This window comes from Chamaea fasciata, unplaced genomic scaffold (genome assembly GCF_029207755.1).
Source record: "Chamaea fasciata isolate MVZ Bird 193981 ecotype frontalis unplaced genomic scaffold, bChaFas1.0.hap1 SCAF_9, whole genome shotgun sequence".
Lineage (NCBI taxonomy): Eukaryota > Metazoa > Chordata > Aves > Passeriformes > Sylviidae > Chamaea > Chamaea fasciata.
Window position 1 is genome coordinate 32,908,389 of NW_027094094.1, and position 16,011 is coordinate 32,924,399.

At 43.2% G+C, this 16,011-nt stretch overlaps 1 protein-coding gene across 9 annotated transcripts in view; it reads right to left on the reverse strand.

Moving 5' to 3' along the window:
- The window catches only part of MICU1 (mitochondrial calcium uptake 1), an 84,436-nt gene that overhangs the window by 39,022 nt on the left and 29,403 nt on the right, over positions 1–16,011 (reverse strand). For 6 of the 9 annotated variants that reach the window (XM_066191795.1, XM_066191793.1, XM_066191792.1 and 3 more), the window contains 2 exons: positions 12,331–12,374; positions 1,031–1,096 (listed from right to left, as the gene is read on the reverse strand). In XM_066191795.1, the coding sequence (XP_066047892.1) occupies positions 1,031–1,096; positions 12,331–12,374 (110 nt within the window). Of the gene's footprint in view, positions 1–1,030; positions 1,101–12,330; positions 12,375–16,011 lie in introns of all 9 variants that reach the window. The other 3 variants (XM_066191797.1, XM_066191796.1, XM_066191798.1) reach the window with 2 other exon arrangements.

Genomic DNA, 16,011 nt, shown 5'->3' on the forward strand with positions numbered 1-16,011 from the left:
ACACACACACCCCTACTATCTCCATCCATATCCAGTGGACCTTTTCCAGCCTTTGGATCTGCTCAGAAAAGTTCTGCAAAGATCGGCGCTTCCCCATCCCAAATGGGGGATAAGGATTTGCACGCGATTCGTTTGTTGGTTCAGCCCAGATGAAATACACAGAAATAAAACTATGGCCATTTTGCTTAAAATCTTTGAGATTAGGGGTAAAAAAACTCAGACTTGAATACAGGATTCAAAGAGGAAATTGTTGTATTTCACTGACAGCTTTTTAGTTGTAGAAAGGAGCCAAGAAAGGACCATTTGACACGAATATAAAGTCTGATCAAAGTTATCCGAACCACGACTGTGTGCAAGCTCACAGGGAGTGCCTGAAAACCAAACCCAACCTCCCTCTTGCTCCAGTTCTTTTCCATTTATCAGCTCACAAGATCTTACTAAGCTAAAAATTCGAGTCCCTTTGATGTGCAGAACCCCCAAAGGCTGAAAAGGATCCATAAAGCTGTTAGGGAATCCACGCTGGTGACCCACTTTAAGGACACAGTAGGAGGAGGCACACGCACACACAGAGGAGAATTAAATTAATACAGAGGAGAGTAGGGGTGGGTGAGGTTATTCCATGGAAACCAGGCCATGCAAGCACACGCAGGCACGGTGAAGGCAAGGCTGGATTTAGGAATGGTTTTAGGAAAAACCACCGACAAACACCACCACACGAGGGTCCAGCTACACAACTGTCCCCCACCGTTACCTCTGTCTAGCGGAGATCCCATCATATACAAGACAAAGGAAAGAAAACTGGTTAACCAACAATAAAACAAGCAGGCAAAACATCACATCAAGTTGAACGGTTAGGCTTGCCAAGAGCAAGGAAAGTTTGGGGCAACCAGGTGGTTGCTGTGACTGGAAGCCTACAGAGATATCCCAGCAGGTGTTAGCTCATAGCTTCTCCACTGTCTGCAGCTGATGTCTCTCATCCACCTCAGGTTTTTGGGGGTTTTTTTTTCTATTTTTTTGAGAGAGAACTCACCATTGTATGTGATTGCAGAGTGGGGATGAGCTCAGCTAATAATTTAGATGAAAACTTAACCTGTATCTGGCTTGGAAACCACAAGAAAAGAGACAAAAATAATCATACAGATCACCAAAAAACCACAGTTTCCAGGGAAAAATAGTTCAGCTCAACTGATCACATAAAACTGCTCCCAGTAACTCTGCCTCTACCACCTGGAGAGCACCAGGAATTTAATAAGAGGTCAGTCACTACTAGCAGACAACATGCTAAAGGCCTTCATTAGATGCAAGGTAACAGCCATTTATGCTTATGGCACACCAGGTTGAAATATCATTTCCTCAAAAAATGCTTTGGTTCCATTTCCATCGAGATGGATCCAAAGCAAAAACAACATTGATGCTGATGTGAAGAACAAACATCTGGTTTTCCTTTGAACCAGAAGCAGGATGTGGGGAGAAAGCAGCTCCCTGTGACTGCTGCTGGAGGTGTTGCCAGCAGCATCTCACCTGCTCCTGTGATTTATTGCCTCTCCTTCTGATTGCCTCTCTTGGGCAGCATTGATCATAAACCAGCTATTAGCACCTTGCTCGAAGAATCCCGTGAAAAAGTTCCAGAAGGCAGTTTATTAATTTTTATGGGTTTCTTTTCTGCACTTAAAATTCATAGTCAGCATCAAACAGCTCAAAATGATCCTCATAAGAGGAAAGCACATCCATAGACTAACAATAAAAAAGGATATTAAGTTAGTTGGTCTCTGAAATATAAAGACAGATGAGAGGGAGAATCATTTACCCATTTGCACTTTACTATGATCAAATATAGTTAAAAAAAAGTTATTTGTTTATATTAAAACCAGCATCTCCTTGTCACTAACCCAGGAAACAGAAGCTGTAACTATAGTGCTCAGCTGCCTGTAGCTCATAGAAAAGGGAATTTCTCTCACTGATTTTAAGAGAAAATAACAACTGCCCTGATCAATCAGATTTTCATCTTCCCAGCAGTAGAACAGAAGCTTTGAAAATTTCCCAGCTCTCCCATTCATCTTCCTCTGTCTCAGTGAGAAGCTGTGTGTTTGACTGCTTTCCATGAGCTTTGTGGGAAGCTCACCCCACTATGGGAAAGGCTCAGAGCTTCCTTTTCCCAGGAGTTGCTCCCCACCATGAAACATTATTGCAAGGAATTATATATAACCTCCAGGAAAAATAATACAAAACAAATCAAGCTACCTACTTCACAAAGCAGAATACGGACTGTTGTCATCCCTCAAGGTTCAAGGTGATTGACCCACAGTCCTCACCAGCACCTCAAACCACCCTTTTCCACATCCCACCTTCCTTCCAGCACACTCCCATTCAGCCAGAAAGGTAATGCATGGTATCAGAACGCCCAGGGAAAAATCCCTTTCCAAACCTCCACCTTCTTTTAGAGACAAAGTCATCTCCCCAAATTAATTATCCACACCCTTTTGTATCTGAGCACAAGGTAATTCTCAAAGTGCCCAGTTAAAACAGTCAAATGTCTTCCACATAACATTTCCATGTTAAATCCACTCCCAAAACCAGAGTAATTGGTTAAGATCATTCAGCAGAACCCCCCAAAAAACCATTTAAATCCGAGCATTCACGAGTGAGCAAGCCATGGGGAACACTTTACAATTATGATGTATTTTTAAATCAAGCAGTAGATTCATATTTAACAAGCACACAGACGAGCAGACATCCAAATTAACATGTAAAATGAAAAAATAAAAATATTTCCAAATATCTCACTGCTTTTGGCACAAGCATGGCTGTGTAAGTTCAGTGAGGAGCCACCAGTCCAGTCTCAGTGGAACAAATCTCGTTACAGGTGTACAGGCAGATTCTCTTACAGTACCAGACACTGACAACAGGTCAAAAAACGAACTCAAATTCAAGATACAGAGCTTGGTCTGCCCTTCCCAACTCAGGCTCCAAGCTCAATCAGCACCAAATGTGGTTTAACAGATCAGTGCAGTGACCAAGCTTCCCCAAACCCACGTGCTAGAGGAAAAAGTCGTGTGCTGCATGCAGGCAACTCCCCAGAGATTTTTTTTATTTACAGGCTGGCTGCAAAGCACCCAAAGATACATCACAAACTTCACATATTCCACCCCAAAACTGATCTGCTGCTGGAGCCTCCCTTTAGTTAAGGACATGGTACAGCTTCCAAGTAACAAAGGGTTGGTGGAAAACCCCCACGGAATCCTTACGCTCCTCACCAAATATTACCTTTATTTCGGATTTTAAAATAGTTTTCCCAGGGCCGAGTGAGGAGTATAACATGGTAATATTGAATTATGGAAATCTGAAAAACAAAGGTGTATTTTTGCACGTGGAGGGATGCCTTCTCTGCAGAGGCAGAGAAGGACACACAGTGCTGGTGCTCCCATTCCTAATGCAGATCTGGAAAAGCCTGACCAACTAAATCCCAGCAGCTCCACTTCATCTGGAATTCCAGAAATCACAGCATTTAATTTGGGAAGAACATATTCCTGGGAAATCCCTCAGAGCTGCCAGTTTGGGTTTCCATCTGGAGAAGGAAAGGACATTTTGGGCACGTTTCTTCCTGTAACTCATGTTTCAGCACCACATTTGCACTTCCATGAACCAAAGCTTCAGGAATTTATCAGCCCTATGTGACCACTTACACCTTCCAAAACAACAGTAAAATAAATATCCATGAGAGACAATAGGTATTTCTGCAGAACCAGGAAGCAATTCTGTCAATTAGCAAGGGACATTTAGATGAAGAATAAACCACCTTTTATTGACAAACATCATTGTTACTCACTTTGTTCCTTTTGAACATAAACACTTTCAGGTGACCAATATTGTGTGAGCAAATACAAACCCATGAGTGTAGAGTGAAGTCACCTGGATGCAAAGCAATTCTCTTTCAGTCCCAACTGACCACCTTTGGTTATAGAAAACATTAAAATAAGACATCTACTAATGTATTTCTTTCATGGTTAACTGTAGGCATGTAGGAAAAGAAGTCCTATTTGCCAGCAGGACAGGCATGGATTATTGCAGCTTTTCCCAAGCAGGGCTGTTGAAAACCCAGGGAAATATATACTAAGGGACTTGGCAACAGGCAAGGGAAAACCTTTAAAAAATTCAAGTGCAAACCGGCTTGCTGTTGTAATTAAAAATATTTTCAACTTCCAACTCTGTCTGCATCAAAACACTGAACTGAAAAAAGGAGGATTTTAAATTTTGCTCCTATTTTTTAAGATTTAAACTTTAAAGAGTCAAAGCCATGTATCTAGAGATTTCAGGCACCTCCCTTTAAGAAAACTGAATAAAGAAATAATAAGGCTTTCGGGATCAGATTTAAAAATTGAACCTTTCAGCCCAAATGTTCAAAAGTCCTTTAAGGAAAAAGAGATAGGGGAGGTCCCTCTGCACTATGAAACACAGACAAAAATGGGACTTGGGGGAAAATTGAGGGATTTAAGAGGTTTTAAAGGCAGTTCTATAATGTGGATGCAAAATAAGTAATTTTAACTGTACTGCCTGGCTTTTTTAATATATTTTTTTTTGTATCATTAAATAAGAAAAAAGTGTTTGAGGCTGTGATGGAAACAGCACAAGGACCTTTTGAAACTCATAAATCTCTTTTAGCCATGGGAAAGCTCACGTTATCTGGAGTCACTAGGAATGATAATTTACCATGAAGCCTGCACACCAACACAGGCAAACACAAAGAGGCTCTCCATGGCATATTGTGGTGGCTGAGTGCTGACCTAAGAAAATGCTTTCAATTTACTGTTGGCAGATAATACTGTATAATTGGCAGATAATGTCTTTCAAGAGTATAGTTTAATCAAGGGGTTTTTGAAACTTTTGATTTTGGGGGGTTATTTTATCTGTGTATCAACAGAGGGGCACAAAAATACAGAGCTGGACATGGGTGAGGTTGTCCTGCACGTTCTCTTACTCTAAATTTGAGCACATCCAGAGAATGAAAACCTGGGCAGCAATTATTACTGCAGGTGGACTCCCGAGACTGGAAAGAGAAATCTGCATTCCCTCCCTTCCAGCAAGGCTGTAAATATTCAAACCACCTTTCAAACAAAGGGCACCTGAAATGCAAGGCCAGCATTCTGTACAACCCAGAAAACCAATGACACAGACTTTCCCGACCCTTGGCAGGCAGCGGAGCCACTCATGCAAGGGAGGAACCCCTGCAGGAAAAGCAAAGAGGAAATGCCTTGGAAAAGGGACAGTCTACACTTGTGCTCCCCTCAGCCCTCTGTAGGGTAATAAAATCACAATCTGCAGGACCACTGGGGCATTTTGCATTGAAATTTAATGGGGAGGATTGAAATTAGAGTCCTTGATGGCTCACATCAAGCTCCTAAAATGAGCTGAGTTTTGCCACCTTTGAATTTAAATGGCTGTTTAGGTCTCTGATGGAAATTGGGATGCTGCTCTCCCTCATCTCAGCCTGCAGAACCAAGATGAACTCATTGTGTTGATAACACACTGCTCCTTCTCTCAGGCAGAAATCCCAATGTGAAAGAACACAAGGAGGAAAATATTAATTCTCTATAAAAAGTGATTATTAAACATTGCCTCAGTTGATGAGGTTGCGGCTGTACACTTGGTACTCACCCACCAAAATCTTGCCAATTCTCCAATTCTTTCCCTCTCTCAGGAGGGAAAGAATTGGAGAATTCTTTTTTTTTTCTTCACCTGCTTGTCCCATCCAGATTTTACCTCTTTTTGTAGTCAAGTGAGTTCAAGCATCTCCTAAAATATTCCTTGCCACTCTCTCCATCCATATCCCTTGTCCCTGCTAATGCCATGTCACCCAAGGACAGAGTTGTCAGAGCTTTGTTTTGTGTCCCTCAAGTATTAAGCATTAAGCTAACACAAGCAAAACTATCAAAGAAATTAAAGCCAGAAATACCCCAGAATCTATTTTGGATTAAAAGACTGCATACACCCACTGAGGGCTTATTACCAAATTGTTTATTTTCCCCTAATTTTCCCTGTGGATTTCATTAAGGTTACAAAGCTACAGGGCAAACTCAAGTGCTTAGAGATATTTTCCTCTTTACTTACTAATATTGAGTGAACTCCCCTTTGGTTTCTAGTTCTTTTTCCTACAAAACATTTTAATAACTGCAACACTAAATATCTTCTACCTAACATATTCTTTAATACAGTTCACTCTACATAATTCAATAACTTGAAAAACTCAAGTTTGCAAGTGTAACCTTTCCCAAAGCTACACACCTTCAAATAGGTGACATTTCCCCAAAGCATTCGGCCAGAGAATCAAACTAACTTTGCAGCCTCAAGGGGAAAACACTGTTTTCTGACAGAGCCAGCTCTACCACAGTCTCATCAAGCTGCAAAATAAGACAGAAGCCTCAGAGGACACTGTGAAACAAGGAGGGCAGGGAGACACACATCTGAGCTTTGCTCAAAGCAGCTCCTGTTAAAAGAGCCAGGTATTAATGGTTACCCCCAGGACTGTTCTCTCCACAAGCCAAACTCAGGAGTTCTGAAATAAATCCTTCAGGCTGAGGATCAAGGAGAGCACTCAGGAATATTTATTAGAGGAGCAGGGAGAAGAGGTGAGTGTACACTGTCCCTTTCACATGAAAAGTGCGTATTATGAGGTCTGAAGCACAAACTAATCAAAGCACATGCTGTCTGCTTTGTACCTGCCAGAAATCCTGGTGGGAGGGGAGAGGGTTAGAAAAGGGAAGAAAATGAGGGAATGCTTGGTTACACCAAAAAACCCACAAACCAGAATCAGAATAAAGACAAGTATCAGAGATATTAGCAGCTGGAAGAAACACCCGCCGGGTACCTGGAAACCAGAACAACAGAGGACAAAGAACAACCAGAGGATTTTAGTAGGAGCCCTGTGGAAATGAGCAGCAGAATTAGGGATACAAAAAGGTAACAGCAAGTAGAGCTTTGTCAAAGACAAAACACAAATGTTTGGGGGAGGAAGTAAGAAAGGAAGACACTTGTTCTGTACCTTAAGCAGCCCAGGTGCCCACAGGTATGTTTGTGCACTGTGTTAGAAGCAATTAAGAATTCTCTTTGATTAAATCCATTTTTTTAAAAAAAAAAAACAAACCAAGAAAACAATTTGCACAGTTCAGTGTTCACACAGGTCCCAGCAAACAGGGAAACATCAGAACTAACTGAAGCAGACAGGAGGGTCAAGTTTGGCTGGGAGGGGAAAGCCAACAAAGAAAGAAACCAACCAGTGTGGACAGGGCGTTAGCAAAGAAAGCCAACAAGATAAAACCCTCAGCTCAGCTCTGCTGGTTATCTGCAATAACTGCATCTCTGCTTGCTTCCACAAAGCCACAGGCAAGGATTTTGCCTCACCACTTCCTTACAACACTTCTAGGGATGGCAGAGGAATGTTCATACAGATCAGCGTAAGGTTATTATCCATGTAAGAAGGTGCCTCCTGGCTATTATGCAAATACTACCTGTGCTGAGATCAGAAGGTGAAGGAATTTAAAAGCAGGGAATCTGAAGTTGGACAGTGACATTTCTCATGGATTATGGACCAGAATGGCTAAACACTTCAAGGTGTCTCCAAGCAAGCCATAACCCAGCCTCACCAGCTCCAGCTGGGGACACATTCATTTCAAATTCTGTCACAACAGATGCTGGCAAGACCTCACACAGCTGGATTTACAAGACTCCTCACCTGTTTCATTGCATTTAACCTGGAGAACATACCAAGTGTCCTCCAAGTGCACCTGCACTTTATGTTGCTCTTTATTGAATTGTGATACTGGCGTTTGGTAAGGCAACATTTAGAGTTGCATCCTTTGCAATTAAGGTTTCAGAGGCACTTTAACCTCCAGGGAGCTCAGAGCTCTGACCCAGTGTTTGGTTCCTGAATGACAGCAGGACTTCAGGCTCGTCTCACTTGGTGCAAGTTTGGGTCTATGGCAGCTTATCACACTGGTGGGAGCATCATGCTCCAGGCAAAGCCCATCCACAGAGCAAAGGATCCCAGAAATTCCAGCTAATAAATCAAGGCTCTTTTCCTTCCCACTTTTTCAAACCTGTAAGCAAGATCCTTCAGTCTACCAGAAAAGGATGGTCCATCTACCTCCAGTCTTCTCCTTGAGGATCCTCTCTGAGTACTCTTTTCAAGTTCCTCTGCTCCTGAGATGCTCTTTAAATCATCTGGAAAGAAATCTGCCTCCTGAGCTGATTCCCAGCAAGTGCTCTTTAATGGACACACACCTTCAGGTCAGGGCAGCTGAAGATACTCATTGCATTGGTCCATGATATGACCCTGCATTATCCAGAGGAAGGGAATTCCAGAGATGTTCTACTGGCCCTTAGAGGCACCATTTGAAGTGCTTTCCTTGTCCTTCACCTTGCCTGGCATTACTTTACGGCATCCCCAAACATCTAGAGAAGTAAACATAAATGCTGGCAGGAAATAATTAAGTCATAAATTTAATTAGAGGGCACTGAAAGCCTCTCTAATTACTTACTGCAGGAGGGGAAGCTGTTGCTGGTAGCTCGAAGGCTCCTGCTCTAATCAAGCAGTAGCAAGGAATTCTCCCCACAGGAGGAAAAAGAGCAAGTCAAGTGTATCCTAATTAAACTAAGAAGCCATCTAGAGTGGGGCTTTTATTTCCTGAATAGGCCAGAGGTCTCTTAAAAGCACTCCAGCTCACCTTCACCTTTCCACCAGGATGCACTGCTGGGAGCTCCTGTCCAGGGTGGTGATAAGGGGGGACATGCAGCTCACAGTTCAGAGCAATAACGTGAACAGCATTGTTTCTTTGTTTCTTGGAGAGATGAAACTTGTCAATCATTAATGCATTAGCCAAAAAAATCCCATCAACAAACAGAGAGAGCACGAAAAAAGAAAGTTTTAAACAAAATCTGCACGACAACTTATGTAACATTAATGAAGCTTATGCCAGGTTAGACGTGGTAAGAAATCTCCACTACTTAGTGAGAGCATATTCATCACGAAAACCTGAGTTATTTCTCCTACAGATGGGTTAAAAAATGCATTTGCTTTCCCACTGCCAAATGCAAGAGGGAAGAGACAGTGGAAACATAGCAGACAGACAATCATGGTCTGGGCACCTCCGCACCACAGCACCCTGAAACTGTGTTCTCACATCAGCCTTTTGCTCAGGCTCCATATGAAATGTCTGCAAGCTGATTAATACCTTTTTTTCTACCCTGAATGAACAGTAATCAATGCCTCTTTTCCCCTACTTTGCTGAGCTTGCTTCCCTAGGGAAGAAACCACCACTCTCAGACAAAAACGGACCCACAGGTTGCCACCCTGTACACGCTCAGGCCAAAAGTACGAGCCGGTGCTGGCACACACGTCTGACCAAAGGTTTGTGCTGGCTGAGTGTCTCCAGGGTTTTTGGTCTTGCATGAGTGAAGAAAAAGCATTTAGGCTCAAATTACAGGAGCACTGTTGCCATTAGTAAGGCAGTAACAGCTACCTCCCTCTCCAGTAACTCTGTAAATTATCAGTAGGAAGGAGGAGGGGCAGGAAGGGGGGGAAAAGGTAGATAATACCTTCTCACCGTGGCATTCAGTCACTTGCACAGCACGCTGGCTCAAAAACCCAAGAAAAGCACAATACAGAGGCACATCACTCTCCAAAATCCTTTGGCAAGATCACCCCACAATGGCCAATTAGTGGTTTTGATGGCAGTTTTGCCTAAATGAAATGGGTTCTGTGAAAGGAGCAGCTCATACATCATCTCACTAATGCTGCAGCATCTAGATCTCAAACACACATGCTCGAAATTTACACAGATGCTACAAATGCTGTCCTGGAATATGTAATTAAAATGCAACTAACTGCACAGACCTTTGAACTGAATCACCTTCTACACTACTGCTTGCATGCTATCTTTGCTTGGAACTAAAATCAATCCTCTTTCCCACTCTTCAGCCAGGATCTGGCCTCAGGATTGTCAGTGCTCTTGAGTGGCACAGCTAGCTCATGTCTGATTGTTCACAAACTCCTCTCTCCTTAAAAAAGGAGAAGAACTTTCCAGTGACCAGGCCTATTTTTGAGTACCACAATTCCCATTACCTCTGTGTAACATCCATAAGGATGCTTAAGGGAACAGTGATGACCCTCTCACCCTTCTGCCTGAGCTCAGCAGCTCTTTCAGCACACAAAGGCAAATCCCCTCCAGGTAGAGGCTGCTTTGACAATCCAAGAGGAACGTGTGGCTGGAACCAGGCACAGATGAAGAGATGCAAAAGGGTTTTATCACTGTGCAAGTGAAACTCAGAATGTTCGAGGTCAGCTCTGCAGCACCTCTGTTGTGCTTGGCTGAGTAAAAGCTATTTTTTTAAACTGAAACCCAAGCAAGCAACAAAATGAGAACGAGCTGCTGTCAGATCAATCTACTGTCAGCTTCCTTCATTACCAAGGCAGAGCCAAAGCCAGCTCATTTCATCCTCTCCTCAAATTATCCTCTCACCTGGACATTACCACCGCCCTAATAGCCACAGCCAGATGTAGCCAATCCCGAGGCGTCTTTAAGCAGACAGCCAAGCAAACAAGAACCTCTATTTCTTCATTTTCAGAGTACACTGCTTCCAGGGTGTTATTAGGCTGTGGAAAAACCAGGTCCCAGGAGAAGATAATAACAAAGCAAAGCCCATTGCAGTCCCCTAAATCTGCTGCCTCACTTTCAGACAATCAAACCACAGCACGGAGACATCCCAGTGCAGCAGCAACATCTCTAAGTTATATAAAAAGCTATTTCAGTCTACTACAGGTCAGAGCCCTTGGTGTTGAGGGGCAAGGGAACAGAAAGTTGAGTTCAAAGGATTTGCCTTTGGATCTTTTATCCAGTGTGCTGGGAATCGCCTGCAGAGTGCTCAGGAACAGAGGAGCGATTAGCAAACAGAGTGTGGGATTCAGCACTTCTTCCCTACAAACAAATCTTGTTTATGTAAAGCCTAAGGGATGAGGGTGATAGCTTGACAAGAGAAAATGATGAAAGTGAGCGAATGCAAAACAGACTGTCATGAAACCAGAGGCAGAAACACTGGGTATTTTGCAAAGAATATACGTTCTTCCTTTGGCTGGGTTGTTTTTTTTAAACACAAAAAGAAGGCGTCACGTTTGTGGCAGGGAGGAAAAGAAAACAGGTGTTCACGACACGCTTTGGAGCTTTATGTATCAAAACTAACTGCCAAAATCCACCTCCCTGTTGTCTGTTTTCCAGAAAAGCCCTGCTCTGCTGCCTGGGTAACCAGCACACTCGTCCAGTGCTCATGACAGGGACCCCAGGTATTTGATCATCTTGTTGTTACCTGTCTCTGCTAAATACAAACCAGGGAATTGCACATGTTCAGCCCACATTGTGTTTACATCAAGCTTTAAATTCCCCTTTTTTCCCCAGTGTTGAGGCTTTCTGGAAATGCCTGACACTCTGTGTCAGGTGCACCCTGCAGAAATAGGGGTAAGAAGCTGATGTCCCTTTGAAAGCTTTATTTTCAGATGGTGCCAGTGAAAATGCTGCTAAAAGCTGGAGGACCGTTATGTGCCACTGGTGATCTGATGGAAAATTAACTAACCTGCAGTTATCTGCATGAAGGAGTTCATCTGAGCTGCCAGTCCTGGGGCAGAGCTGCCTTTACCACGCCAGAGGGATTTACAGTGTGGATAGTTAGGTCTGTGATATCCATAATAACAAGTGGGATGCTACAAGGCTCCACTTTCACAGGGAGACAAAACTAGATCAGAATTTGCTTAAGATTTTACCAACACTTCTCATGAAAGCACAAACACCCAGAATAGTTGAGCAGTGCTGCAGGAATAACCTGGGCCTCAAAAGGGGAACAGAGAAAGGCTGTTTGATAGGGGGGAAATACACGGGTGGGATGCAGAAAAAAAAATCACAAGAACATCTCCCTCCTTTAGGAATGTGGAGATGAGACTGGAAAGGAAAGGTCCAGTGAGTTTCCCCTGAAATGATTTAACCTGTGGGGCTCTCACACAGTCAGAAAGAAGCAGCAAAGAAATGTGATTACAACCCATGATTTCCCAGCCCACCAGAATACAGGAAGTGGTAATGTTTTGTCTGTAAACATTAAAATAAGGTCCCTTTACAGAAACAATCTTTCTGTCATTACAGAAAAAGCACTGCAATGCTACTGAAAAACAAAATGCTCAGAAGAGAACACTTCGCACACTTCATTTAACTTCCACCCTCACACAGGTAATAACTGAAGGATTCTAGGTCAAAAAAGCCATAAAATAGAATACATTTAATAGTCTAATGTGCTCACCTTCCCATCGTAGCGTTTCACTATGAACTGGTCCAGGCCCAGGTCTGCAAGAGAAAAAAAAACACTTACAGAAAAGAAAGCTTTTATGGCATAAAATTAAATATTTCTTGTGTTTTCTGTTTGAAAGGACTGGAAAGTAAAATGCATAGTCTGAGTAACATGTGTAGAAAACATAAGGACAGGTGGAAAATTTTATTTGGTTTTGTGTATTTTGTATTTTGACCACAAAAAAACAACAAACTCATGGAATCAGGGAAGAAAACCTCCTTCTATACCAGGGCCAGCAAGAGCTCAGCTACCAGCACCTCTCAACAGCCTGAAATACCCTCCCTAACACAGATCCCTGCACTATTACCAGGCAAACATTTCCCCTGTGACCCTTGGTGATTTTAGTAACACCTTTTGAATGGCTCATAAATGGCGAAACTAAGAATTGTTCCCACAGTTAATTGGGATATCCCCAAACAAATTCAAAGCTTGTTCAAATTTGAGTATAAAATAAATAGATTCTAAAGGAGATAAGCTGCAGATGCATTTGTAAGAAGTGGAGTCCTTTAGCTGGATGGTAGAAAGGCAGAGAGAGGGATTATTTTTACCAATAAATTCTCTGATACCTTCAGAAAATGGTTATTTACGTGGAAGAGGGGAAAAGAATATCCCAGCCTTGGCCGAGTCAAGGAGCAAAGCTCTCATCTAACCCACGATGCCCAGCAGGTTCCATCTAACACCAATGACTGAACATTTAAGCAAGGTGACAAAAAAAAAAAATCAGGAAGATTATTTATCTGAGCTTTGAAAAGTCAGGAAGATGAATCCTGAGAGGAGATTAAGCAGAAGTCAAGCCCAGCACTTACAATAAAACTCGGGAGAGTACAGGCTGATTTTTGGTGCTCTGAGAAATAAAACCTTCTGGAGAGCGACGTCCTGTGCATTTTCTGCCACTGTTTATGGTAATTAGCACATTATCATTTCAATTTAAATTAGAAAATAAGATGGAAAAACCAAAATAAAGCCTTCCCCATGCCTGCTGCGTCACCTGCTTTCGAAAGAAGATAATGAAACCCTTCCTGTCTGCTGGAAAGTTTCATGGTATTGTGCAGAAAATGGAATTATTCATTGCTCCAGGGTGACCCCCTTGCTCTTCGTTACCCAAAGCAGCTACAACTCCTCTGCCACTAATTTCAAAGGTCAAGGCAATTGTCGCAGGGTTTTACACTTGTGAAAATTCCAGCCAGAAAGCACCTTCTCAATATTTCGTGGGCCTGATAACAATTTGCATTGTTTGCATATTCATACACATTTTCAGACTTTAATCTCCTGAATTTTGTCCTTCGCCAAGCTGTGGCTATAAATGCAGTAAGTATTGGTGCATTTAGAGGTAGGATTTGTCTGATAAATGTGATTATTTTACTACAACACTTTATGTGTCACCATCTGGATGGTAACTTAAGCCGAGCTTATGTCCGTGTGTCATAATAAAGTCATTTCTCAGGAACACCTCCTTTTCCCATGCCAGGAAATGCTGCTGAAAGACAGATCCCTGACAGCCTGACATTATACATGTACTCATGGAAAGCCAAAAAAGGGACATGGGCTAAAAATAGCAAGTGAAAGTATGTCTCAATGGCACCCCATGCAACCGGACACTGGGAAAGCAAACAGGTTTCAATAGAGAGCCAGAATGAATGGATGATTGTGTAGAGAACAGCAAGAAAAGATAAGCTGATAACTGTCATTTTATGTACATATAAATATCGTATAGTTCAAAATAACTATTAAATATTCATGTAATCAATAAATATGGAACTAATGGCTCCTGGGCTGTCCCAGCAGTGATGTGAGCACAGGCCCAGGGCAGGGCCCATCCCCTGGGCTGGCCCTGCTCAGGGATCTCGAGGGGCTGGAGCGTGTCCAGGGATAGGAAGGGAGCTGGGGAGGGGGCTGGAGCCCCAGGAGAGGCTGAGGGAGCTGAGAAAGGGGCTCAGCCTGGAGAAAAGGAGGCTCAGGAGGGACCTTGTGGCTCTGCACAACTCCCTGACAGAAGGGGACAGCCACAGGGGAAACAGCCTCAAGCTGTGCCAGGGTAGGTTTAGATTGAGTATTATGAAAAATTCCTTCACCAAAAGAGTGGTCAAAGCACTGGCACAGGCTTCCCAGGGCAGTAGTGATGCCACCATCCCTGGAGGGATTTAAAAGCCATGTAGATGTGGCACTTGGAGACACAGCTTAGTCTTGGCCTTGGCAGCACTGGGCCAATGGACGATCTCAATCTTAAATCTTTTCCAACTCGGATGATTCCACAGTCGTACTGCACACACAGGCATGCTGGTTTCCACCGGTGTTTTATATGGTCACCCTCCCAGCCATGCACAATGTCCCCCTCTCCTCTGCTGCATTAATTAAGCTGCACACTTAAATTCCTCTGTGAAATTCCCCTGACACAGGTTCTCTGAGAAGAAGCCAATTCAAAAGCTGAAAAGAGGCATCTATGTTCAATGCACACACTTTTACTCTATACATTTTCCTTTTCCCTGTACAGTTTTATTTTCTTTTTTAAGGATTTAGCTGCCCGTTTTTCCACAAGCCTTTAAACCTGACGAAAGGATAACCAACAAAGAGGGCCTGTTGCCTGAATGCCTGGGGTCTTTCTTTAAATGACATAAAAACCCCCAAGAAGCTTTTCCTCCAAGATGCCGCAATAGGAATTCGGCATTTGCGTAGGCTGGCGAGCCAATGGGAACACTGCATGGATGAGGACAATCGCAGCTGAACCAGGGAAGGGAACAATACCAGCTATTACACCTCTTTTTCAAAAGGCAGAGTGTGATGTTAAAGCCACCACTGAATTGTCTCTAAGTGCCACACCCCCCAGACAAACAGCCCCTGGCTGGGCTATTGCACTGATCAGCAGGAACACAGGCTAATAGGCATGTTGAACCAGGGAAAAAGAGCTTTTCCACCTTTCACTGAGGAGCAGGGGCTGAAAAAGCATTCTCCCAGAAGTGGCTGAAAGGATGTCCTCAAGAGAGGCAGCAGTGACATCCCGGAGTCATTTCAGGCAGATACCTGGTCACTTCAAGTTTTCCTGGGACACACACCATGGCTAGTCTGGATTGCAGTGATCACCCAGAGCTTCACTCATTGTTTCTGTTGAACAAACCCAGAGTTTCCACCACGACCTGCCCCAGAATACACCTGAGACCCTGCACAACACCTCATCTTTCCCTACACATCCCTTTTGCTCCTGCAGCCAAGGGCTCTGCACCAGCCACTCACTGCCAGCAGCATTTCAGTGACCTGCAATGATTTCCAAATCAGCTTCCCTGGAATGTTTAACTACCACTGTTTATTACTCCTACAAATTCTGATGCCACCTATCAGGGGCCCCAAATAAACAGCAGCACTGCCACGGAGTATCTAAACACACAGAGCACTACTAGAAATGTTATTTCAGAGTAGATTGACACCATTTACCCACCAATACCAGGGATACAGGCTACCACTTTTATTCATGTGATGGTACTTTCACAGCACTCCAAAAAAAAAAAAGATTCAATATAAAGCGAAACTTGCTTAACACTCACAGCCTGCCACAATGGGGAAAAGAGAGTGTTCAACAGCACAACTGTACTCCCTGCATTTACTTCTCTCATTTTGGGCTGGGGAGGATGTTTTCATGGA